The 24,636-nt window shown below is 42.7% G+C and overlaps 1 protein-coding gene across 2 annotated transcripts in view; it reads right to left on the reverse strand.

Moving 5' to 3' along the window:
- SETBP1 (SET binding protein 1) overlaps positions 1-24,636 on the reverse strand; it is a 262,267-nt gene that overhangs the window by 7,935 nt on the left and 229,696 nt on the right. For both annotated transcript variants that reach the window (XM_075021106.1, XM_075021105.1), the window contains one exon: positions 2,337-2,504. In XM_075021106.1, coding sequence (XP_074877207.1) covers positions 2,337-2,504 — 168 coding nt within the window. The remainder of the gene's footprint in view (positions 1-2,336; positions 2,505-24,636) is intronic.

Genomic DNA, 24,636 nt, shown 5'->3' on the forward strand with positions numbered 1-24,636 from the left:
TTAGGTGTTATCAACTCATCTGGAAGCTCTTGGTGAGCAATCTTTGATATAAAATATTTTCCTATATTGCCATGTGATATACTGCTCTGCTGAAAACCAAAGCTAAGTACTAACCTTTTCCAGTTTATCCAGACAGACCCTGCCCAACCCTGGACCCAAGTTGGTCTGTGTTGGTTTTAGGCTTTGTTGTTCTCTTCCTGCACATACTTTGCTGTTTGCACGTGGAAATCTTGCACTGGGAGGAAGACCTTCGTCTTACTCTATCTGGTGGAATTCGTCTAGAAGGGGTGGAAGAGGAGGCGGGGGATAGTAACACTATGTCTGCACGCAGGCATAGGAAAAAGGGAATATGCTCCTACAGAGAAGATACAACGTGGTGGCAACCTCCAGGTGCTGGGGATGCATGGGGGGACGCTATTTTGCCTGGGCACAGTTATGTCCTTACACCTCCCCAGGCTGTATGGCCACGTGCCACCTCCGTGAAAGCCTGAAGCTATTTGGCAAAATCTAGCCCAAAGTGAAGAGAAACTAGAAATACTTGACACAGCACAGGCGCTTGTACTTTTCCTTCATCCTTTTCCCACTCTCCAGACAAACTCGCCTAGCTGCCCCAAACAAGCAAGAACCAACATTAGTCTTAAAACACAGCTTTACACATTTAAAACAAGGCACATAGAGGCCCGGTGTTTCTCCCGTCCCCGGGGTACACAGATGCAGTGAGGCTCTGTCTCACAAAGACAAATTGAAATGGCCGCAGGCCATGCTGGGAAGTCATGCAGGATTGGTATGACGCTGGAAATAGCTTCTGAGGCAAAGAGAGAAATCTCTACCAAAAATATACATTTCCAAGGGTAGCTTAGAGCAGGCTGGAGGACCCACTCCAGCACAGAAGTACTGAACAAGGAGGTGAGCCCACGTAGATCAGACTCCTTGGAAGTTCTCCATCGGTCCCCTAACTTTACCCTGAATGGCTTTGTTATGTCTGCAGCTCTAAAATCCTTCTTACTGCCTGTCATTCTCCATCCCTTCAGAGTTGCCCGAGGCCACTTGCAAGAACATGGCACAGAGAAGACTGTTTGCTCAACAGCTGGCCTCAGTTTGTCGACTTGGTTTGAATGGAGGAATTTTCAAAGAGCTCCCTATTAATTACAGGAAACCCATAGCACTGTCCTGTTTTCCCATTAACACAGTTTCTTTCAGTTTTCAACTAAATTATTTCAACATCTGGGCTACAGATAAACCAACAATTTAATTAGACTTCTGAAAATGGAAAGAATGAACTATGCAGTCAAGCATACACTTTCATCTTGAAACTGATCATAAAATATTTGTGTGCTTTCATTCTCCACTGCATTAAAAATCTGTCCTCAGTTTATATATAGGAAAGTATTAAAGACTAAACAGAGAATCCTGATTTTTTAATATAAAAATTTATCTTTACAGGGGCTACTTTACAGCATGGAACCCTTGTTTTCACTATTTATTCAGGAAATGAGAGGAAAATCAAAAGGAGTGCACTGAAACAGCACTTTCAATTGAATAATTAAATATGTAATCATTCCATAACTCAGTAATACAAATGCATTTTTTGTGAATGTGGAATCAAAGGTTTGACAAGACTATGAAACTCCTAATGGCTGCATGTAGGGTAATGTACTGTGGGTTCCCCATTCACTGGAAATTAAGACACAATGCAAGATTAACTTCTCTATCCATGCCCAAGAAAAGGCATGATGATGCCTGAATGACTTGGCTCAATTTCTGACTGTATAAACTTATTACCTTTCTGATCGGATTCAAAATAGAAGCACAAAATATAAGTTGATTGAAAAACATGTTATTCTGACTTATTTATTCTGATATATTTTAAATCACTGTTCATTGCCCCAGACAATTTCGCATTTGCAAGACAGAATATTATGCTAAAATCACTGAAGTATGCAGAAAGAAATCTCAGCTGCTCCTTAGCTATTCACTGTGTATTCGGCATGTTCATGCTACAGGGATAGGAACATTCAAATAAATGAACAACGGGGCTGAGAAAGGAACCCAAGAGTCTTGCTTCAGAGTCCCCTGCTAGACCATACGGGCTGGTGCTACTTGTGTCCTCATTATTGCACAAGTAGTGGTATGTGAATAAAATAGATTTGATATGCCAAGATATGATCATGATAAGAATGTGTTAGAAAAATTACAGCCTGATTATCACATTAGATATGCACATTTGCAGCTACTTCTGCAATCAGGAAGAGCAGTACTAGCACATATTGTTCAGTGCAGTGCCAGAAGGAAGAAGATGGGGAAGAAATAGAGGGGATGGAGGGAAACAACATTACCTGCTTCAGATGTTGCTGCTGATGAAGGTAGGAGAGATAATACTGGAGTCGGCATTGCAACACTGTCAACAGCTGCTGGTTTCCTTCTGGTCATCATGTTACAGGCAGAACTTTCCATTTTACCATGAAGTGAAGTCTGGTCTGCTTTTAAGTGGGGACCTGCAATTCCTGGGGAAAGAAACAACATTTGGATGAACATTGATAAAGTAACATGTCTGGGGAATATCTGAAAAAGAGTAGTCAGTTGCTTTCCCTGCTACCCCGATATAATTCCATATTTTCCTGTGTATGTTCCTGTAATATGGTCTTGATACTAGCAAGGATCATCATTGTTATTTGTTTTTGATAATTTTGCTTAAGGTTGTACCATCACTGATCTCTATAAACAGTGGGAAACCAACATAATAATTCCACATTACTACTTTTTCTTCTCCAAGCAAACACACACCCTGATACATGTATAAAGACAGACATGCTTCATATCTCTATTTAGTGGGATTGTCTATTTGTCATTCCCTGGGTAGTTTATTCACCACACATACTTATGTGCTTCTCTTCTATAATGACCAGACTCAGTGGGTGTTTCATGTGAGTATGGAGCAGGCAACAGGAACAGCCTCAATATGAAATTCCCTATTTAAAGCACATTACACTTTTTTTTAGGAATTCCCTTCCTAATGAAAATTTACCTTACAACTCATCAAAGAGATGAGTGTTTAAAAAAGCACTTTGTCATACATTTTTCTACCTAAGGATTACAATGCAGAATAAATGAGTGGTAGAAATATAACAAAGAAATCAAATATTCCAGAAAATAAAAGTTATGCACTCAGGGCTCGTAGATTCCTACTTAAAAATGTTTCTCAAACCCTCTTATGATTTGAACCCATTTTGTTTGCTTGTAAATGTGTCAAATTTAAACTGCTGGGATTGAAATTTTATGTATTAGATCTCTACCTAATACACCTGAATGTGTATCCACCCATTTATATGTAATATTTGTATGAGTTGATGTGTGTGTACACATATTGCATATATAAGATTATGAATTTACCAAGTGGAAAGGCAGCTAAAATGCCTCAGTCACTTTTTACAATAAGACTGGGATTTTTTTGGCCCATTTTAGAAAACTCCTAGCAGTTGCTGCTTTGTAAAAATCCAGTAGCCCTGCTCTCATGAGACTGAAGCAAAAATCTGCTAGGGTGAGGACTTTGTGCTGTGTCTTTGCCAACTTATGAAAATCTCTCCCAGACTCTGTGATGCTGGGCTTCAACATAGCCAGGACAGCGATTCATTTTTCGAAGGCAATCCTCCATAAATTCCTTCTTTCAGCTCTCCCAGCCTTTCCTTATAGGAGAGATGCTCCAGACCCTTAATCATCTTTGTGGCCTTTCATTGGACTGTCTCCCATATGTCCATGTCTCTATTGTACTGAGGAGCCCAGAACTGGACACAGTATTCCACATGTGGCCTCACCAGTGCTGAATCAAGGGGAAGGATCACCTCCCTTGATATGGTGGCAACACTTCTCCTAATGTAGCCCAGGAAGCTGTTGGCCTTTTTTGCTGCAAGGGCACATTGCTGGATCATGGTCACCTTGGTGAAATCTTTCTCTTCTCTCTCTCTTTCCCTTTTCCTTTTCCATAACCCCTACACCTCATCCCTTTAGACATAAACCGTTGACCAAGTCTGGGACTAAGAGTGGATCCAGCTGCCCCTAGGGTCCTCTCTGAGAAGAAGTCTAGAAAGGGAGGGGGTCTGCTCTGAACCTCGTGACTCAATGGGAGGGCTCTCCTTCTTGTCTTCCCTGAACTGATTCCCAGACAAGCAAGGCCTGTAACATATGTTTGGTGATGCATGGTTAGCACATGTTACACAGCTTACTGACAATATTTTTGTGCCAATTTCTGTTGTGAGCATACCAATTTTGGTGGTGAGCTTGCCAATTCCTGTTGTGAGCGAATAAAAGTTGAGTTTTGTGAGTTAAAGGATCCCTGGTGTTGTTTCACCTTAATCCTGACCTGGGAATCAGCAAACCTGAGTCACCATCCTGAGAAATTGGGATGTGATACCCCTTCATAAATCTATGCTAACTATTCCTGATATATGTTCAAAAATGTTTTCCAGGATTATTTGCTCCATCACCTTCCCAGGGACTGAGATGAGGCTGACCAGCCTACTGCTCCTCGGTCTTTTGCGCATCTTTTGCCACCAGGGTCTCTGTTCCACTCAGCAGTGGGCCCACATTTTCCATAGGCTGCTTTTTTGTTGCTTATGTACCTGTAGAAACATTTCTTGTCGCCCCTCTGCGCTTGCTTGATTCAACTCCAGGGAGGCTTTGGCTTCCTAAGCCCATCCTTGCATGTTTGGACATTGTCTCTATAGTTCTGTGGGTCACCTGTTCCCGCTTCCACTGTTTTTTGGTTCCTTTTAATTTCTGACATTACTCAGGAGCTCCTTTGTCATTCATGCAAGTCTGCTACCTTCGCTTCATTTGATTTGCCACTTAGATTTAGTTTGGTATGTGTCCACAATATCCCTGATCCAAGCCCCAGGCCAGCAGCAAACCTCCCTGGATTGCAGGTCAGGTCAGCAGATGGGGGCCGTTATCCCCTGCGGCAGTGTCCCCCCAATGCTGCCCCTGGCTGCACCTGGATAGCACCTGGTAGTTCCTCAAAGAGTTCCCAAAAGTACCCTGATACCTAGAATCACAGAACCGTAGAATCATTTAGGTTAGAAAAGAGCCTTAAGATCATCAGGTCCAACTGTTAACCCAACACTGCCAAGCCTACCACTAAACCATGTCCCTAAGTGCTACATCTACATGTCTTTTAAATACCTCTAGGGATGGCAACTCCATCACTTCGCGGGGCAGCCTGGTCCAATGCTTGACAACCCTTTCAGTGGGTATTATTTTTCCTAATATCCAATCTAAACCGCCCCTGGCACAACTTGAGGCTATTTCCTCTTGTCCTATTGCTTGTTACTTGGGAGAAGAGACCGGCCCCCACCTTGCTACAACCCCCTTTCAGGTAGTTGTAGAGAGCGATAAGGTCTCCCCTCAGCCTCCTTTTCTCCAGACTAAACAACCCCAGTTCCCTCAGCTGCTCCTCATAGAACTTGCGCTCCAGACCCTTCACCAGCTTCGTTGCCCTTCTCTGGACACGCTCCGGCACCTCAATGTCTTTCTTGTAGTGAGGGGTCCCAAACTGAACACAGGATTCGAGGTGCTGCCTCATCAGCGCCGAGTACAGAGGAAAATCGCTTCCTTAGTCCTGCTGGCCACCATTTCTGACACAAGCCAGGATGCCGTTGGCCTTCTTGGCCACCTGGGCACGCTGCTGGCTCATATTCAGCCAGCTGTCGACCAACACCCCCAGGTTCTTTTCCGCCAGGCAGCTTTCCAGCCACTCTTCCCCAAGCCTGGAGCGCTGCATGGGGTTGTAGTCACCCAAGTGCAGGACCCGGCACTTATCCTTGTTGAATTTCATACAGTTGGCCTTGGCTCATTGATCCAGCCTGTCCAGGTTCCTCTGTAGAGCCTTCCTACCCTGAAGCAGATCAACCCTCCTGCCCAACTTGGTGTCATCTGCAAACTTACTGAGGGTGCCCTCGATCCCCTCATCCAGATCATTGATAAAGTTATTAAACAGAACTGGCCCCAGTGCTGAGCCCTGGGGAACATCATTTGTGATCGCCCACCAACTGAGTTTACCTCCATTCACCACCACTCCTTGGGCTTGGCCATCCAGCCAGTTTTTTACCTGGCAAAGAGTACATCCATCTAAGCCACGAGCAGCCAGTTTTGCCAGGAGAATGCTCTGGGAAACACTGTCAAAGGCTTTACTAAAGTCTAGGTAGACAATATCTACAGCCTTTCCCTCATCCACTAAGCAGTTCACCTTGTCACAGAAGATCAGGTCAGTCAAGCAGGACCTGCCTTTCATAAACCCATGCTGACTGAGCCTGATCACCTGGTTGTCCTGTATGTGTTGTGTGGTGGCACTCAAGATGATCTGCTCCATAACTTTCCCCAGCACCAAGGTCAGACTGACAGGCCTGTAGTTCCCCAGATCCTCCTTCTGGACCTTCGTGTAGACGGGTGTCACATTTTCTAACCTCCAATCAAGTGGGACCTCCCTAGTTAGCCAGGACTGCTGATAAATGATTGAAAGTGGCTTGGTGAGCACTTCTGCCAGCTCCCTCTGTACCCTTGGTGGATCCCATCCAGCCCCATAGACTTGTGTGTGTCTAAGTGGTGTAGCAGGTTGCTGACCATTTCCCCTTGGATTATGGGGGCTTCATTCTGCTCCCTGTCCCTGTCTTCCAGCTCAGGGGGCTGGGTACCCTGAGAAAAACTGGTCTTACTACTAAAGACTGAGGCAATGAAGACATTAAGTATCTCAGCCTTTTCCTCATCCCTTCCCAGAAGATCAAGAAGATCTCGAAGCAGAGCCAGAAACTGCTGCATAAACTTCTGTGTCTGTTGGCTGTGCACAGCCTCTCCAGATACCAACCAACATCTCCTTGTATTTCCATCTTGGAGCTGATATGAACAGTCCCTACCTTTGTCCCTTACACATCAAATGAGAAATATCCAAAGACCTGTGGGTTGTCTCAGAAACTGTGGAAGAGATCTCCAGCAGACTCAGGCACAGAAGAATTGCACTGGTAAGAAGAGTCTGAAAGACAGGATTACAGAATGGGCCAGTCTGGGAAAGGAGTCCTGATGAACCTGTGACCTGATATCAACCTGTGGACTTAATGGAGGAGAATGGGTCTGAGTGCAGAAATATTCAGGAGCGAGACAGAATTAAAGGTCATGGCTTGGCAGAGATACGCAGAGGAGTCTCTGCCTATTAGACCACACATCCTTCCAGAGCCTCAAAGCCAGTATTAAGCATCTCAAATTGTATCCATTCAACTTCAATCTCTCTCTGCTCAGCTTCTCTATTGCAAATGAGAACAATAATATACCCCTCATCTCAAGAGCAGTGCTGCGAAAATAAAATTATCAACATTCATGAAACATTCATCTATTCATACCAAGGCTTAGAAATGTGGAATAAATGAGACATGATGTCACACACTAAATAGCAAGAGGAAAATCCAACTACCAAATATCTGTTCATTAGGTGAGCGCTATACATTGAATAAAGCAGTGTCCCATAATAACTGGGATATTTGACTAGGTAATTATGCCTATGGGATCACATCACTATGAAGCTGTGCATATGCAAAACTGAGGTTTCACCACGCCATAGTGCTTGAGTTTGAGCCTTAACATTATTTATTCATGAATGTAGTTTATGCGCAAGAAATGCGCATATGTGGGTGTATGTATCAATACACATACACGTATATGCATGTGCATATGGTACATAATAATGCTAACAACCTCATAAATTCAACATCTGGTTCTAATTAAACTGAAGGGCCTATATAAAGAGCCATATGAAAACATGCAGCTGTAACCTGTTGACCTCTATTGATAAAAAAAAAGTCTCTGTGAAGCTGTGCTTCAACATATCAAGGGACAGTCATTCATTTTTTCAAAGGTAATCCCTCACAAACCACTTATCCTCTCAAATCTCTACCTGCACACAGTGTTTGCATTAGGGACCTTGATTTATGGATTCCCACTCCTTGGATGGAGAGGCCGACTTCCTGTTGCCGTGGTTACTTGGATCTTGGTTCAAGGTTAAACTACTCCCAAATCAAAATCAGTGGCAGGCACAGCATCTAACAGCCAGGTTATTGACTACCCTAGGATGCTTAAAGGTCAAAGACCAAAGTGCTGCTTACTGCCTTTGGGGTGAGTCAATATTTTCAATATTTTTATTCTGTTTCTTCTGAAGAAGTAGTTGCTGCTCAATTACCACCTATCTGGGTTTAGCAAGGTCATACAAATCATTGAGGAAAATCCTCCTCCTACAGAAGAGATACAAATGTAATGAATTACTTCAAAGTCTACATGGCCCAATTGCGGCTCATCACCAGTGAATCATGGGTTCAGCCATCTGTCTTTTGTTTTAGGCACTTGGTTTCTTCAGTCTGTATCACTCACCTCACTGAAATTCTCATCTAAATTGAGGAACGGGAGTAATTTATGGATCTGGAACAGCCAATGAGGAAGAACCATCAGGTTTCTTTCACAGATACGAAAACGCAAACAGAGACTCGGAGGCACCATTGGAAGCCCACGGAGGTGCAGCGATTTGCTCACAAGGCTGTGATTCACACCGCAGTAGTGGGAGGTCTGTCCCTCGAGTGGATGGACCTGCTAGCGTGGTGTCATCACCTTTCGTTGGATTTTTTCTTCTCATTTGGGGTGCTCCGTTCAGAAGGCCTTACCTAAGAGAACCCTCCAGTTCGACCCATCTTTGGATCAGGTGGAAAGAAATCATCTGCAACACCATCACAGGGGGCTCAGAGTTTAAAATTCACACACACGTCCATGATTCCAGTGTATTTTGTCCTTTGCCACTGCTCCAGAGAGAGAACAAGATGATGTATATGGGTGGCCTGATTCAGACCTTATTTACCACCTGTCTGTTGATCTTTGTGCATTTCCTCCAAATTAAAGCCTGTTTCATTCCATGAAAGACTTGCACCTAACCATTATTTGTTTAATGAGAAAGGGCAAAGGGAAAGGACAGCTTCAAAAGCAAGGGGAGACATGGAGGAGATTATCAAGAACTGAAAATAATGATAGCATGATTATAAATAAATAATCATAATGATCATAAATAAAAGGGTGAATCAGGAGAAGCATTATTCTAGTTCAGGGCAGACTGGCAGAAAGCGTGTGTATGAAGGAACACAAGACTGATGTGAAACTGGCCTTTTTCTTAAAGATTTATGGGTCCCCTGATACTTTGGATAAAAAACCTGCATTCTTCATTCACTGGCTAAGCAACTTATGAGCTTTGACTGATAATTAATACATTAATTTTAAAGGACTAGTCATTATTGTTGTTGTTATTAAGTACTTACGTTGCAAGTAATGTGGTCTAGCTCCATTGTGCTAGGCTCTGTACAAACAGATTAATTAACTATTCTTGCTTTACTGTTAAATCATGTTCACTCTGCTTATTGCATTCATCTGTTTTCCTCATCTTGTACTTATATGGAAAGGTTCTTGGACAACATCCACCTTTTCTTCCTTAATTTGTGTACAGAATTTAGCACAATGCGCACCCAGGCTGGAACTCTAAGTGCCAGTTCAAAAGAGATAATAAATGTTAATTTGCCATTGGAAAACAGAGAAAATCAGCTGATAAAAATTGATCTCAGTGAAGCTTCTGCTAGGGAAGATTTTTCTTTAGAGAGTTCATTGCATTGGCTTTCATACTCCCCACAGATTTCTGGAAATCCACAGCTGTACTTAAATTGTTTATGCATCCGAGCATTGTTATCGGAAAACTCTTAGAGACGATTTTTCTGCCGGTGTCTTTGCACAATGTAGCTACGCAATGCAGCTGTACAGGAATGCACATCTAAACATTAAGTTAGTCATAGGATTTGCATTTTGATAACTCCTCCGTTTTGCATAAAGAACCAGAGGAAAACTGGTATCTGGGTGAATCTTTTCTTAAGGCTGATTTTAAATAAATCAGTCAAAAGTTTGGCATTGCATCATATTCCAGAAGAGAGAACTGAATTACTATGTGATAAATGTAGTTAAGGAAAGTAATTATTCTTCTTAAAGTAATATTATTACCTTTCTAACTTATGGAATTCATTTCCCTGGCTTCTATCTGACATGTATTATCATTTAAAAATAACTGTACTTTCAATGTACAGCACTGCTTTATGGCTTTAGGTCCTTTTATCTTCCTCCCTTCTCCACCACCACATTAGAAACTTCAAATTCCACCTCTTCTATGCAGGATTTTCTATTCTGCAGGATGTGTCCCCCTGAATAAAACCAAGTTCCTGTAGAATAATAAAAAAAAAATTACTCTCATTGCCAACAGGCAAAAATTTAAGACTCGGAGACTGCTTTATTTCATTCCACCTATTTTCCTACTTCTATTTCTTTTTTTTTTTTTTTTTTTTTAAATCAGGATAGCTTTAGAGAAAGAAAGGGGGAGACGGAGAAAGCCATCATTAGATAGATCTTCTGATCTTTATCTGCAGTAGCACAGTCAGAAGAGCTAATGCTATGATGATAGCTTTGAAATCTCTTAGGAATTGGATAAAGAGAAGCGATAGTGATGAACTCCCAGCTAATAAACACAGAGTGCTTATTTCTGCAGAATGATCAATTTCCAGATGTCCTGAGGCTTGTCTGATACAGTTGATTTACTCATTCTCCCTCACTTCACTAATAAAGCTCAAGTCCAACATCAGATTAGAGAAGAGCCAGATTTCTTAAAGGGGCAGGAGGAGGGCTGGCATCATGGCACGCGAAGGCTGGGAGACGTACTAATCTCTTCTGCCTCCTCCTATAACCACCAAGCTGTCTTAAACAGCTGCCTTCCTCTGCTGAAATCATACACTTTATCCGCTTTGGGTTAGTACAGTAATACAGACAATTAATTTGTTATCTTGTTAGTGGAAATTTAATGCAATGATCTAAAAGAACTCTTACATATTGTGATAAACTTTAGTGCCTCCAGGGCGCTTCTCTTCCATAGGACTCATTTCACATCCCATCCATTATGTAAATGAGATGTGGAAATAGTTTAGTTCCCCTAATGTATCTGTACACTGATGGATTGCACAAAGTCAGCCCTACTGAAACTAATGAGGTTAAATGCATCTTGCCATTCCTTTCTACTTGGGTGAATCTCTGCGCCTGAGTTCAAGAAACGCGGTGCAAGTCTTCCTCTTCCCTTCTTTATGAAGATAATTGTGATTCCTGACAGGGAGCCCAGTGGCAACTGCTGCATACCTGAAGCCTCGCAAGGCATTACTTAAGGAAGCAGAGCAGCTGCTGTTGCTATATACAGCTGTGGGGTTGTCTGTGGAGGCTTCAGATCATCTTCCACTTTGGGGAGGTGGGTCCCAGGACTGCGTGGAGCTGCAGGCATCTGCAGCCTACAATGACAAGAAGTGTTTGAAACCAACATAGCTGTTACCGTTACCGAAGGAAGAGCTAAACCCAAGGAGGGATGGGTAAGGAAGCATTATTTTGCTCATCATCAGCATGAATCTCAAATCCCCGTTGCCCCTCCAGCTAAGAGGATGATCAGCTGTAATTGGAAATTTCAAAAGACCAATCTCCCACCTGTTTCAAGACTCTATTTGCAATGAATTAGACTTCCTAGGAGATGGAGTCTTGAGCTCTGCCTTTTGGTTTTGCTTTGGGATTGCTTTTTCCTCTACTGGTACAGGAAGAATCATGGATCCTCTATCTCATTCCTTTCCCTCCTCCTCTGCATATTGCCAGCATGAACACAGAGGGGGCCTGAGTCAGGAGACTGAGGAATAGTGGACGTGTAGCCTCAGTCATGGGAAATGAAGTGATGTGTGTCTGGAAGTTCAGTCCTTCATGTACTCAAAGACAAAAATGGATTTAATGGAGCTGGTGGAAGCAGTTCATGTTCCCAGACAGCATGGGATGGTACCCCAAGGGGTCTGCAAGTGTGCTGATACCCCATCTCCTCCAGCCCCACTGCGTGCCCTTCCCAGGCCCCCAGACCGTCAGAGTAGGACTGGGATTTGAAAATGTCATGGAAGAAACCACCAAATTCTGTCATGCCAGGAAGTGATGAACACTGGTGAAATGAGGATTTCTGGTAGAACTTGGACCAAAGTAGAAGAACATGTTAGTTATATACAGGTGACAGCAATCAATAAATTTACAAAATAAACTCCTGAGAGTTCAAAAGGCTAATTCGGAGTCAAAGGCTCCAAGATCCCAGGCCTTGTGAACACAGATTTAAGCTAAAGGGGCTTGCTAATGTGTTCAGAGTGAAAGGCTTTTCCTGCCCAGAGCCTGAAACTTTTAGTTGAACAGAAAGTTACAGTTTACAGTTGTTGGAGGCTGACAGAATCAAGAGAGACAGACAGAGACCGATAGTGTTGGAGAAATGAAATTTGCCGTGAAATATCTCAGCGAATGAATCATTTAATACACAGTGATGAAGAACTAACTTCTCTCGCAGAGGGGGAAGGAGAAAAATTAAAATCTTTGAAAGAAGTGAAGTGAAAAAGAAGTGTTTGAGGGAGGATGGTTAGGTGGAAGAGTGACCTAAAGGGCTCTTTTTTTAAGGCATAAAAAACCATTAGGTACACTGAGGGGCAGAAATAAAAAGACCTACAGCTAGGAGCAAGGAACTACCTAGAGATGAGTAGTCACACCGAGATGAGCTGTCATAGTGGATGAGGATATGCTCACTGGGGAGGAAGGAGATGGAAGATAGGATTTCTTTCTCAAGAACACAGCTGAGGAAAGACAGATGGGGAAACTTCAGTCCGTAAGTAATGAGAAAAGTCAAGGGTGGTGTTTTGAGTTGTTGTTTTTCTTAACAACAGGGATGATCATTTTTAAATGTGGCAGATAGAGCTGATATTCCCTAGGCAAATGGACTTGGGAGCAGTTCGTATTTATCACAGATTAAATGGGACACTGACAGCTTTGGTAGGACAGTGCTGGCATGAAGCATGAGCAAAAGATTCAAGTTGCTAGTGGGGGGAGGACGAAAGAGATGGGAGGGCTGGGCTGATGTAATGACGGAGTCATTTTTCAGGCACATCCAGTGTACAAAAAGTGATGAAATCTAAGAGAAGTTAGCAAAATAATTAGCAAAAATCTTGCTGAACAAGTTTGACTGAGAGACCTCCACTGAGAAAAAACAGCGCATTATTCCTCCAGAAACAGTAAGATTTTATTCTCCCTGTGTATGCATTCAGCAAAAGACAGTATCTGTATGATGCACAAATTCGGCTGACGTTTTTTTTCTTTCTCACTGAAATGTTATATTTGCATTACACCAGTTTAAGTAGTCCTGTGGTGACGTCTGTGTTGTTAGAAAAGTAAACACTACCGGGGATGTTGCTTGAACCCAGCTACCCATTCTGTTACACAAAAGGAAAACAAGAGAACCAGGTGGGCACCTCCAGCATCTAACTTAGTCCAGTAACATCTGAACTGGTCCCCAGAGGCGTCCACACCTTTCTACTCACCACAGCCGCAAGCAGAGGCAGCTAAGCCGTGGTAGTAGGCACTTGTGGACAGGCGGGATGAGGATGGGCTGAAAGTCACAGAGCTGATAAGAGCATCCAGGACTGCTGACTTCTAAGTTAGCATTCTCCCTACTGGGCAGCCTAGTCATTTCATTTTTCTTCTTTATCTGTAATAAGCTATGCCCTAGTTCATACAATGAGAAATACTCTGAGTATGACATGCATTTGAAGTAAAATCTCAGCACTTAATAGAAGTCCCCATATACCCTGCAATCTAGGAGACTATAACAGAGGAGTTTTTATTTTTAGAAGGTTTCATGCTGGCTTTGTTTTAATATCTGAGTCCATTCATCCCACTTTAATGCTGATTTACCACTAAATTGAGTGCTTGCTTTATCAGCACCAGAGATGAAAAATAATGCACACTGGGAGTGCATATATCATTCTTCTTCTCTCTCATTTTCTATATTTCAGATCAATAGATATGGGGTATTTTTTTACCTTTCATTCTGAAAACCACAATAATTGACTGCGATAGGAAAACTGAAATCTATTTAAACAGATGCATAGGTAAGATCGTAAGTGTTATTGCCAATTAACCTCAGCAACAAAGAAGTTTAATAGTTAGCTAGCATTATGGTATATAGGACTGTAACTGCTGACCTATTCTAATGACATTCTGAAAACAACTAAAATATTTGAAAATGATCAAATAGAGTACAATGTTTGGCTTTATTTAAACAGCTCACGGTTACTGTGAATGGAGGAAAAACACATCTAGAATTCAGGATTTTTCCTGAAGTTCATCCTTTCCCTTGTATCTTATTAAAAACCTCAGTGATACACCATTTCTCTGATATGAACTTTAGTGTAAAATCTTTGGATTTTACATATTTTTCAAAGGAACATTCTGAAGGAAATGCTTTATTGAGAGTGGTTTTCATTAAAATTCTTGCTGGAGACTGCTTCCTATAACAGTGTAAGAAGGATGGCAGAGAGACCACATGTAATAAGGTCAGAGACTGCCTCTATGGAGTAGAGACACAAGAAGGGATCTGACTGATGAAGAAGAGGTTAAAGAGGTGAAGAGTGCAAAGTGGAATGAAATAGGGAAATAGATGGAAATAGGAGACAAAGAATAGATTGGAAAGAAGCTGGAGGAGGGAAAACGCTTATTACAGACATGTGTGAAAAGCAGATTGACAAGAACCAGAATGAAGAACATACTGGGAAAACCCTAAATGCTCTTAACCGCTGACATTTGGAGTTATGCTATCAACTTGAATGCTGCACATCTATGCCTGAGCCACTCTAAATTTCCGGAGTGCTTTTCTGCACAGCTTTGGTGCAAGCCTGTCTTCAGTTTTCACATTTACTGGAGCCAAAACAGGATATTTTAGGTTCTTCTCTCCCCATAGGCTTATATGCTTATTTTATAGCACCAGGCAGACAAAATACAGAAAGGTGTATCAGGGTAGGAATATGTTCCCTTTGAGCATCTACTGTGAGAGAGCATCATGATGGAGCAAAGATAACACAAGCAGAGCTTTTCTTGAATTATAATTGCTTTCCTGGGGTGGCAGAATTTTATTATACAAAAGGAAAGATTTAACAGTGGCTGAATCTGCTGAAATCCTGACCCTTACTGAGATTTTGGTCAGAACATCAAACTATGGAAAAAAACAATGAACTTTTGAGTAAACTGCCAAGCACAGGCTCTCCAAACTTTATGCTTGAAATTAAGTTGATAATTTATTTGCTTAGCACTCTATGTCCCAGAACAGATTTACCTAAGGATAGTTTCAGACAATTGTTTGCAAAAGCTGGCCTTGGAAGTTTTGCAGAAAAACTAGAATTCTGGGAAGAAGAAGTCTAAAGGGATTTTATTTAGCAGTTTGGGCATGAAAAGGCACTCAGGCCTTGTTTTCTCCTACTGGACAACTGCCCAGTAAAACAGCTCAATCAAATTCAGTATTTTGAATTTTGTCTTCAAAAACAAATCTATGGACTTGTACTTAGACCCTCCTAATGGAGTTGTTTTTTTTTTTAAATAACTAAGGGAATAGAGGGTTCATCTCATCTAACTCTAGGTGGCCGCAACCTGGGTGTCTACATGAGAGCTCTGTGTCTAAGCTGCCATGACATGTAACAGAGATCAAATTAACACAGTCAGAAGAGTGAAGTGGTTGTTTCATCTGAAAAAGTTGGGTCTACTTTAGTCCAAGATTAATTACTCTCCAGGCTCCATTGGCTAAACTTTCACTGACTATAATGAAAGCTGAGAAACCTAACTCACATAGTAATCTTATGCTGTAGGCACCCAGATTTGGGTGAGAGGATCCATCCTCCCCCCGAAGCTCTTTGGCCAAATCACAATCTCTCCGGTTTACATTCCTCCTACTCAAATGGAGAGGCTCAAATGTGGATGGTGCATCCCTGGGCCAGGAGTGTAAGCTCTATACAGGCACCTGGTTGTATCTGAAATGCCCTGAGGTATTCGAAACATCCGAGGGAGGCTGGCAGATATGATAAAGGGCTTCAGGCAAGACCTCTGCCCTTCTGCAAGAGCAGCTGGAGGCCAGGCAGGATATCCTAGGAATCTCAAATGACAGTTGACAACTACGTGTGGGCAAACGAACCGAGCCCTGAGCCTTCATTTTCGCTTGTCCCAAAGTCTTTTGTGGGTAGGGAAATATCTCATCATTGTAAACATCCCCGTGTCACCAGTGAAGGAGCAGCACAAATATGCCCTGTCAACTCTTCCCTGAATGGGAAGCAGAACGGCTGCAATGCAAGGCATCAAAGTACATGTGCAGTAAATTTAAAACCGTGGAAATTTCCTGTGATCCTTTAGGACGGATTTGTTACCCAGGAAGAAATTTCTGTCCCATGACAAGGGTCTTTTGCTAGACTTTATGAAGAACTGAGTACATTTTTTTTCTTCCTCCTAGTAAACAGAGGATTAAAAAATAATAACAAATAAAAAACCCCCAGCAACCCAGCAATTCAAAACTTCAGGTGTGAGAAAAACACAGGAACTTACAGGACACAGCTCTGTAATTGCTAGTATGTACAGAAGGAATCAATGAAATAAATATAGCCTATCCAATAGATACAAGAACAAGCCACCCGAAGTGCATAATTCTCTTCATCTGTGTTTGAAGCTAACTCAAAGCAAGGAGGGCAAAATGTCTCAGAATTATTAGACAACTAACTAAGCTTAACATTTCCTCTCCCCTCTTGTTTATCGATTCTTCATTGTTCATTTAGTGATGGGAAAAGGCTCTGGAAGCAAAACTGTCATGATGGCTTACACACATATATCACTTAAATCCAGCTCAACCTCTCAAAAAAGCCTCTAAAGGCAGCCTAAGTTATGGTTAGGTCTTAAGCTGGGTTTCTCCACAGGAATTTCTCTCCTCCCCACAAACATAAGAGACGTTTCATCTAGAGATGTGAATCCTCAGAGATGGGAAAAAACCACCACAAAAACCGAAAGATGCATCAGTAAAATATCCTCATTGATGAAGATTAACTGTTTCAATGAAGAAAAAAAATGTTTAGCAACTGCTGGGCATTTTCAGGGCTTGCTGTGCTATTTCTGTATAGCTGTGCGGCTGTTTCTCATTCCAGGAGTTAAAGAAAAAAAAAAAGTCTTCTGTTTTTTTAAATGATCTGGAACCACTTGGCATGTGACTTCTGAAGTGTTTAGCACAGTCTTACAAAAACGTCATGAAAATTTATCAGCCTAGGCCCCAAATCTACTTGCCTGCCTTGTATCATCAGTCATCATGCTAATGAAAATACTAATGACATTTCAATTGCGTTTCAAGAGAAATGAGCTGCTTCAACTGAACAGGAATTAGAAAAAAAAATTAAATTTTTGCACAAAGAGTATATCACTCTCCCTTTTTATTATTATTAATTAGATGAAGCGTTTGGCTTCAATGAAGTCTGGGGTCCCACTGCACAAGTCACAGCAGACATAAAAAGTGAGAAACAGGCCACATTGCTAAACAGAGAAAAGAAACAAAAGAGATAAGAACAAGAAAAGGAATGGGAAACAGAAACACTCAAAATGTTTTCAAGTCACTCAATGAACTCTAACCCAGGTTATTTTAGGACTTTAGATGATCAACAGAGAGAAGAAGACATCTCCAGATGTCAACTCATTCCACCTGGGCTATATGCCTATGTTTGGGTAGGATTAACTGCCCGCGGAGGTGCCCAGATTGGCTAGCTCAGACACTGGCATCAAATTTTGAGAAGTCAAGGTACGGCCATATGAATCGCAGGCAAAGCATCCCTCCGCCAACACACAGCAGGTCAGCGAGGGATGCGGCTTCGCTCTCCTGGTCCCCAACCCAACTCCCTATCATAGCTGCTGTCTTGGGGTTATTGCTAGGATGGGTGCAAGCACTGCATCTCCGGAGTAGAGGAGCTGGAGAAACAAGTCGTTGTGCTCCCCAGGTTGTCCCACGTATCCTGGCCTTGTATTGCCGGGAAGGAGCTGGACAAGAGGCCCCCAGCACATGAAGGTGACAGTAGGAAAGCAAATGATGTGCAAGCCCTGGTTTCACCGCACCAGTGGACCTCGGTCATGAGCAGTAGCTCTTCCCTCCCACAGCTCACATTTTCCCTGGAGATCGTACACATTCATCACATCGTCTTCCCAGACTGGCAATGTCTAGCGCAAGTTTTGCCCGTTACGTTTCTCAGTTGCTGTCTTTACCTCAATCCACAGGTTTTTTCACTTTCTTTTCTCCCTGTCCTGTTGCAGAAAAGCAGCCGGGTGGGTGTCTGGCAGGTGGCCAAGGTGAACCCACCACAGTAGGGGACAGGAAAGAGGTGTCCTAAGGAGGTCTTGTGATGGATGCATGTGGGTGCCACAGTCTTACAAAGGAGAAGCTGTGGCAAGAAGCTGGGACTGGTGTGGGACAGCAAGGTGGGGGACTTGCTCCAAGGCACGGTCTCTGCTACGTGGCTTGGGAAAGCACCGGCACTAAAGTAGGTGCCTGCACCAGCGGGTGAGCAGACTTGACAGCCCAAGGCATGCTTGCCAGGTCTGAGCCTAAACCAAACACTTTACATTTTGGAAACTGTAGAAACTTTCAGGCAAAAAGATGAAGGGGTGGATGCAATGCCTTTTCTAAAAAGAAAATAACCCCCAAACCAAAAAAGTGACCCTGGAAAGCCACAACAGTTCCCATGTTCCAGCCTGTTCTGCCATGAAACCAGAACAAATAGGCTGCGGCATGGTTTTAAGAGTCGATTATAAAACACCCCATCAGAACATAAACATCCCACATCGACAAAGTAATCTCTGTGGATCTCAGTGGGCCTGACCTGCTGCTGCCCTCTTCCTTGTATAGTCATGAATACAAATGCAAGGTGAATGCTGGCTGCCTTCTGATCTGGTGACATTTTACACCCATGTTACTGATGTCAACAACTGCATGAGGGAGCAGAGAATCAAACTCAGGCTAACCACTTGCAAAAAATAGAAGAGCAAGCTGAAGGCATGTTTCCAAGGAGTTTAGGTGTTTCAGATCTGAAGCTTACATGGCTAAGTCGATCCCTTCTGCACTCCCACATTTAGTTAGGGAAAAGCCTTGTACTTTACATTGCACTATAATTCATCGTTTGAACAGACGCTGCCCTGTCTCAACAGGAGAGCTGTTCTCCATTCCTGCCATCTCACTTTGTGAGTATTAAATCAGCGCGGAGAAAAACCTCTCCAACAAAAGTATTCAGAAATCTTTGGAGATCAAAGCCTGCAAGTTTTGTCTTCTGTATGCAATGGGAGAAAAATATGACTTATGGCTTATTCTGTTCAACTGGTCCTTTCTGTTTTGAGCAAACAAACAAATAAACAGCAAATGCCCTATTCCCACCTGGCATTAGTGCAATGTTATGTTTGAGGCTTTAAAAGCGTAAAAGTCAAACCATTCAAAATGATGGGTCCCGTAGCAAATGTAACGTGGTCCCAAGGGTACCTACGTAGTGTATGGTATTGCTGCACATGGTATTAACTTTTATGCCTTCGTCTATATATGCAATGTGGCTCATTTATAGTTGCTCTGGGAACCACTATGTTTACATAAATTTTAATTTCCTGTCTTTTGTTTGTTCTCTTTATCATCTTTCTAAAACAAAATTTTCCTTGTGAATTTTAGTGCTCAACCAATTATCCGCAGATGGAGACACAGGAGAATTGACATCCTCTGATTTTTCCATGTGGCCCTGGCAATACGCCTCCACTTTGGTTTGGACCCATTAGAAACTGTGGAGCTCCAGCAGTGGCACTGTATTTCTACCAGAGCAGGCCTGTTCCCACGGGTTGTGGTGATTTTGGGCCGTTGTCTCCTGGGATCTGGCCAAAACCTTCCTGCTGAGTTGACATGGGCCATATTTACTATAGCATAACTAATTTTCCTGGGTTTGTTTTCCTTTTGAATGTATGCAGCTTGTGAATTGAATGAATCTGGCGGTTGACTTCATATAACCACACGAGTTATATGCCTTCAGATTTTGGTGTGAAAGCCCTTTGCCACCTGCTCTGATAACTAAAACAAGGTGTTTACAGCTGCCTGAAATACATCTTTTGTTCAAGCTCGCAAAACTAGTGCCTTGCTCAGCAGAGATCTGACAGCACCTTGTTACAATACATTACTATAAAAGATTGAAACCTTTGAGATGCCAGTTGCACAGAAAAAAATCCGTGATGGTCCAGCTACAGATTAATGCAGTGATCTTCATGAACTGTTAATTAAAATTCAGCGTTGACAAGACTAAGCCTTGCTACTGTTTTTTAGGGAAACAAAGAATAACAGATAAAGCCAAATTATAATAGGTCGGTGCAGCAAATCCAAGAAAAATATGGCAGTTCTCGGCAGCTGTGATAGGAATCCTTCCTCTTCTTGAATAATAAAGGCTTTTGCTAATTTTAACCAGAGCCGAATCTGAAAAACCTGCAGTCGCATGTGACTCAGAGAGCCCCAAGGGAACGGGAGGTGGGGGGAGATATGTGTGTGTGTGTATGTCTGTGTGTATAATCTAACAGTGCCCAGAGCTTTTGAGATCCTGGACCACTTCAATCGCACAGGCCAGATTCATTAAAAACCCTGGCTACATTCCAGCAGTTAAAATTGAAGCAGCATATTTATTGCATTTTGCTCAAATAAATCTGAAAAAGTGTGAAGCATATCCCTTGGAGAGATGGGGAGAAGTAAACAGTCTCGGGCTCACACTTAGAAGCGGGGTATGACGAAGAACAAAGATGCGGGAGGGTCATCGTCGCAGGGCGCTGCAGGATGCTTGTCGAGTCTCAGGGTTTGGGAGGCTGAGGGCTCAGCCGCCATTTTCTCCACTGCTGCTATTCTGGCCTCGGCTCGTCTGTTTAGTTTTCTCTATTGTATTTATACCCGTGCAGGCACACACGCGCGCGTAGATTTTAAAGAGCTTCTTAGCTTATGCAACTCCGCTCTGCGGTTCTCTGTGGTTTTCCAGATGCTGTTCATGACGCTGGCACCTCACCCCAATTGCAGCTGCATTCAGCTGGGATTCAATTACAGCCTGTCTTGCAAAGGCAGATTGGTTTTTCAAAGATAACATATTTTGGGGAGGGCTTTTATTTTATTTTTTTTTCCTCCCAAAAAGCAATTTTTATTAAGAAAGGAGAGCCATGACTTCTAGCTTGATCTTGCCAGGTGCTGAATGCCTCCGGACAGGCCCTTAGCACCCTCAATATTGTTTTATTTCAGCACTTTTTAGAGAACACACAGCACCCCGCAGGGTTCAATTCTGCGAGATTAAAGTGCTGGCAGAGCAGGCTCCAAGCCTGCTGCTCCCATGAGGAAACTATCAGAAACGGTATGGTGATAACCAGTTTTCTCACGACTGACTTTGCAAACAGTAATCAGCTTAAAATTAGCAAACCTAATCACTGATGTTTTTGGACAGATTTTTTTGGGGAAAGGAGGGTAGATGATAGGTGTTGCACAAACAGGAGGTGATGGAATGGTCCTCCAAGGCTTTCTCCACACCCTAGACCTTCTTCTTCCTTGGGCAAAGTGTAGCTCTCCCCGAGGTGATGCTACGCAGAGAGGAGTCCCGTGGCTTGGCTGGGTGGGATACAGCGTGGGAGGTGGAGAGGGATGGACACCGATGCCCAGCAGCAAAATGTGATTGCACTATGGGCAGGGTGGGAGGGAAAGGACAGGTTTGCAAGGCTGCAGTGGACTTTGAGAGACTGGTGTTGGGATTAAGAGCTCATCCTGTGAGCACAAGGGCTGGAGGGATGACAGGTTTTAAGCTTCCAGTCCTTGTTTTCACATAACCACATTTTCCTATTCAATTATCGGTTGCATCAATGAGCGCAAATTAACAATGTTATTGATTCCTTCCAGCTTTGGATAGTGCTCAAAGAGGCTGAACACAGTCCTAGGGCTCGGGACACAGACACCGCTGCTTCTAAAGCATCTTGAGAAATCAAACACAACAAAGTCATACGTCACCTATTCCTGATATTAGGCAACAAAATAAGCAGCCTGATTTTGGGGACTGCCAATTGCCTCTGACGTCTGGTGAAATATTTGGGTGCAGTTGATAGCAGGGACCTTGGCAAACCAGGTGAAAAAATGTGGAGTTTTGATGACTGATGTTGTACAGCCACTTTGGCAAGTGCTGGGCTAGACTCTCCTGCCTCAGTTTCCCCTATCTGTAATAGGAACGGAACACTTCTTATCTCAGCTATGGGGCTGGCAAAAATAGTAAGTAATATGAAGATGAAAACAAATTGCTTGTTCTAAAGAAGAAATGGTGCTTATTAAATGAAAGTACGCTGAGGCTGTTTGCTCTTTTTTGGATCAGACAAGGAGACAATAATAGCCAACAATAATATTTATTACTTGTGTACAGCTCTAGCTTTCCTCAGTCCTTCTATATGTGATTTATTTGCATGCCATTAAATCCAACTGCCCTTTTCAAAGACTTACTGAAGTCCATTAGTTACAGAATAAGCAGCTTTAGCACAAACGAAGAGAACAGATGTAGGAAATCAAACTGCATGGTTTTGATGGAGGAATTTCTTCAAATTAATAAAGACCAAATAGGTAAGGCAGGCAGAGCAGCAAGGAGGGCAGTGCAGGCATGGTGCAGCAGCAGAGACCCTCGTTGTGTGTCCTCCTTGTGCCACCGAAGGGCTGACGGAGCGCTGAGCTTTTACAGGTCTCTCCCTGCCTGTTTGATGTATTTAGCTGCAGTGGGAAAGCTTGCAGGGGCCATGAAGAAACCACGCTGCATTAAAGAGATGCAGGAGTGGCTTGCAGCTGAAAGCAGCTCAGCACAGCTTCTCCAAGCCCAGCTGGGGAATTCCTTCTGCCTATGGGTCCCACGGCCCCAGGCACGGGTAGCAAGGGAAGAGGTGGAGCTGGGGTTTGCTTTGCGGGGTTTGGTTTTGGGAAACACCATCCAGTGGTGGTTCAGATCGAGCTCCTGTTTAATCTGAATCCTAGAGTTTAATAATAGCTTTGCACGTGTCTCACAGTGCCTTTTGCTTGAGCAGTGCAAAACATTTTTATATATATTAACAAATGTGGCTACCCAGAACCTCCAGAGATGAGAAACATGATCCCTGTTTCTAGTGAGTGAAACTAAGCAATCCCATTGATTTCGTATCATGATTTCTCTTGAGTTTTAGTGGGGAGGCACACACTGTATCTAAAGGCACACTTTCTGTATTATAGCAGTAGTATCTCTGAGATAAAGACAGAATGTTTAATTCCCCAAATAATCTTTCCTTTTCTAATTAGTGAATCTGAAGACACAAAGAATAATTGAAGGTCCATTCAAATGGTCCTAGGGGAGCATTGGCATTGTAGCAGGGGGACGCTGATGTGAGATGGTAGCACAGAGACCAGGGAATAAATGAGGGATTTGATCCACAGAGAAGGACAACACTGCAGACCTTCAGCATCTCTGACATTCATTCTATGTAGTGCAAAGAACAGCCATTAATAATTATTTTATTGACCTGATCCTCAAGTACACTAAATAAAATATAGTGCAAAGGAGGAAAAAGGAAGATATTTGCCCTTCCTATATGAGGCACCTAGAGCCTGTGCCTCTCCATTGCCTGTTTCTGTATATCTCTACCTGCATATTGCTGATTACCTAGCAGACTGCTAAAAGTGTCTTGGTTGTTGAATGGTTTTCAACATCAGAACATCTACTTCTTCAGTTTTGCTTGTAAAAATAATATTAACTAAAAAACCTCAACCCAAAACATAGGCATAAGTCCCTGCTTGTGTTGATGGGAAGGAATTTAGGGTAGGTAAGGAAACGTTGTCTAAATATTGGCCCATCTGACTCCTGGAATGTGTTTAATAAAGACATTTTTCATGATGGCACGGTCCAGTGTCCACTAAAGCCTTGACTGGATTTCTATTGACTGCAGTGTGCTTTGGATTGGGCCTTAAATGAATAAAATAAAATAAACATCTACTTCATCAGCTTGATGCATGTATACTTTGTTGAAAGGTTTCCACTAAATGGAGGGAGAGTTGTGAAGCTAAATCTCCAGGCATGACATCAAAGATTTGGCTAGAGAAACATATTTATTAAGGCTAAGCAGGACTTTAGCAAATGCAGTTTAAAAATAAAAGCATGGGTCTCGAAATGCAGTGCCAGCTCTCTGCTAATTCCCTCCTCCCTCATCACATATATTTTCCTTTAAGGAAAAACAAAACCTCGCAGACCACTTGTGTGGCACGTTATTTGCCGCCTGCAAATAGAAACAGGCATGTTACAGGCCTCTGAAAAATGCAGTTTGTAACTGTAAGACCAACTGACCCTCAACTGTGGTGGCACTTTGTGGCCCCCACATGCAAACAATCATCTATTGATTCCGAAGGCCTCCAGCTTCAAACCCACTCTTGTTTTCAAGAGGCTTCCAGTTGCAGGCAAGACACTGTCCTTGCTAATTCTTCCTGCCCGGAGGCTGCTCGGTATTTCTGTTGCTCGCTTGAAGTGTTATCAAAATAACGACAGCTTGCAAAGCAGAATTATTGAATGTTAGTTTTTCGCTGTTTTGGAATAGAGGCAATGAACTCATAGTCATACAAATGGGCTTTTATTACTGCCCTCTTTGCACATCTGCCAGGAA

The sequence above is a fragment of the Buteo buteo genome, chromosome Z (genome assembly GCF_964188355.1).
Source record: "Buteo buteo chromosome Z, bButBut1.hap1.1, whole genome shotgun sequence".
Lineage (NCBI taxonomy): Eukaryota > Metazoa > Chordata > Aves > Accipitriformes > Accipitridae > Buteo > Buteo buteo.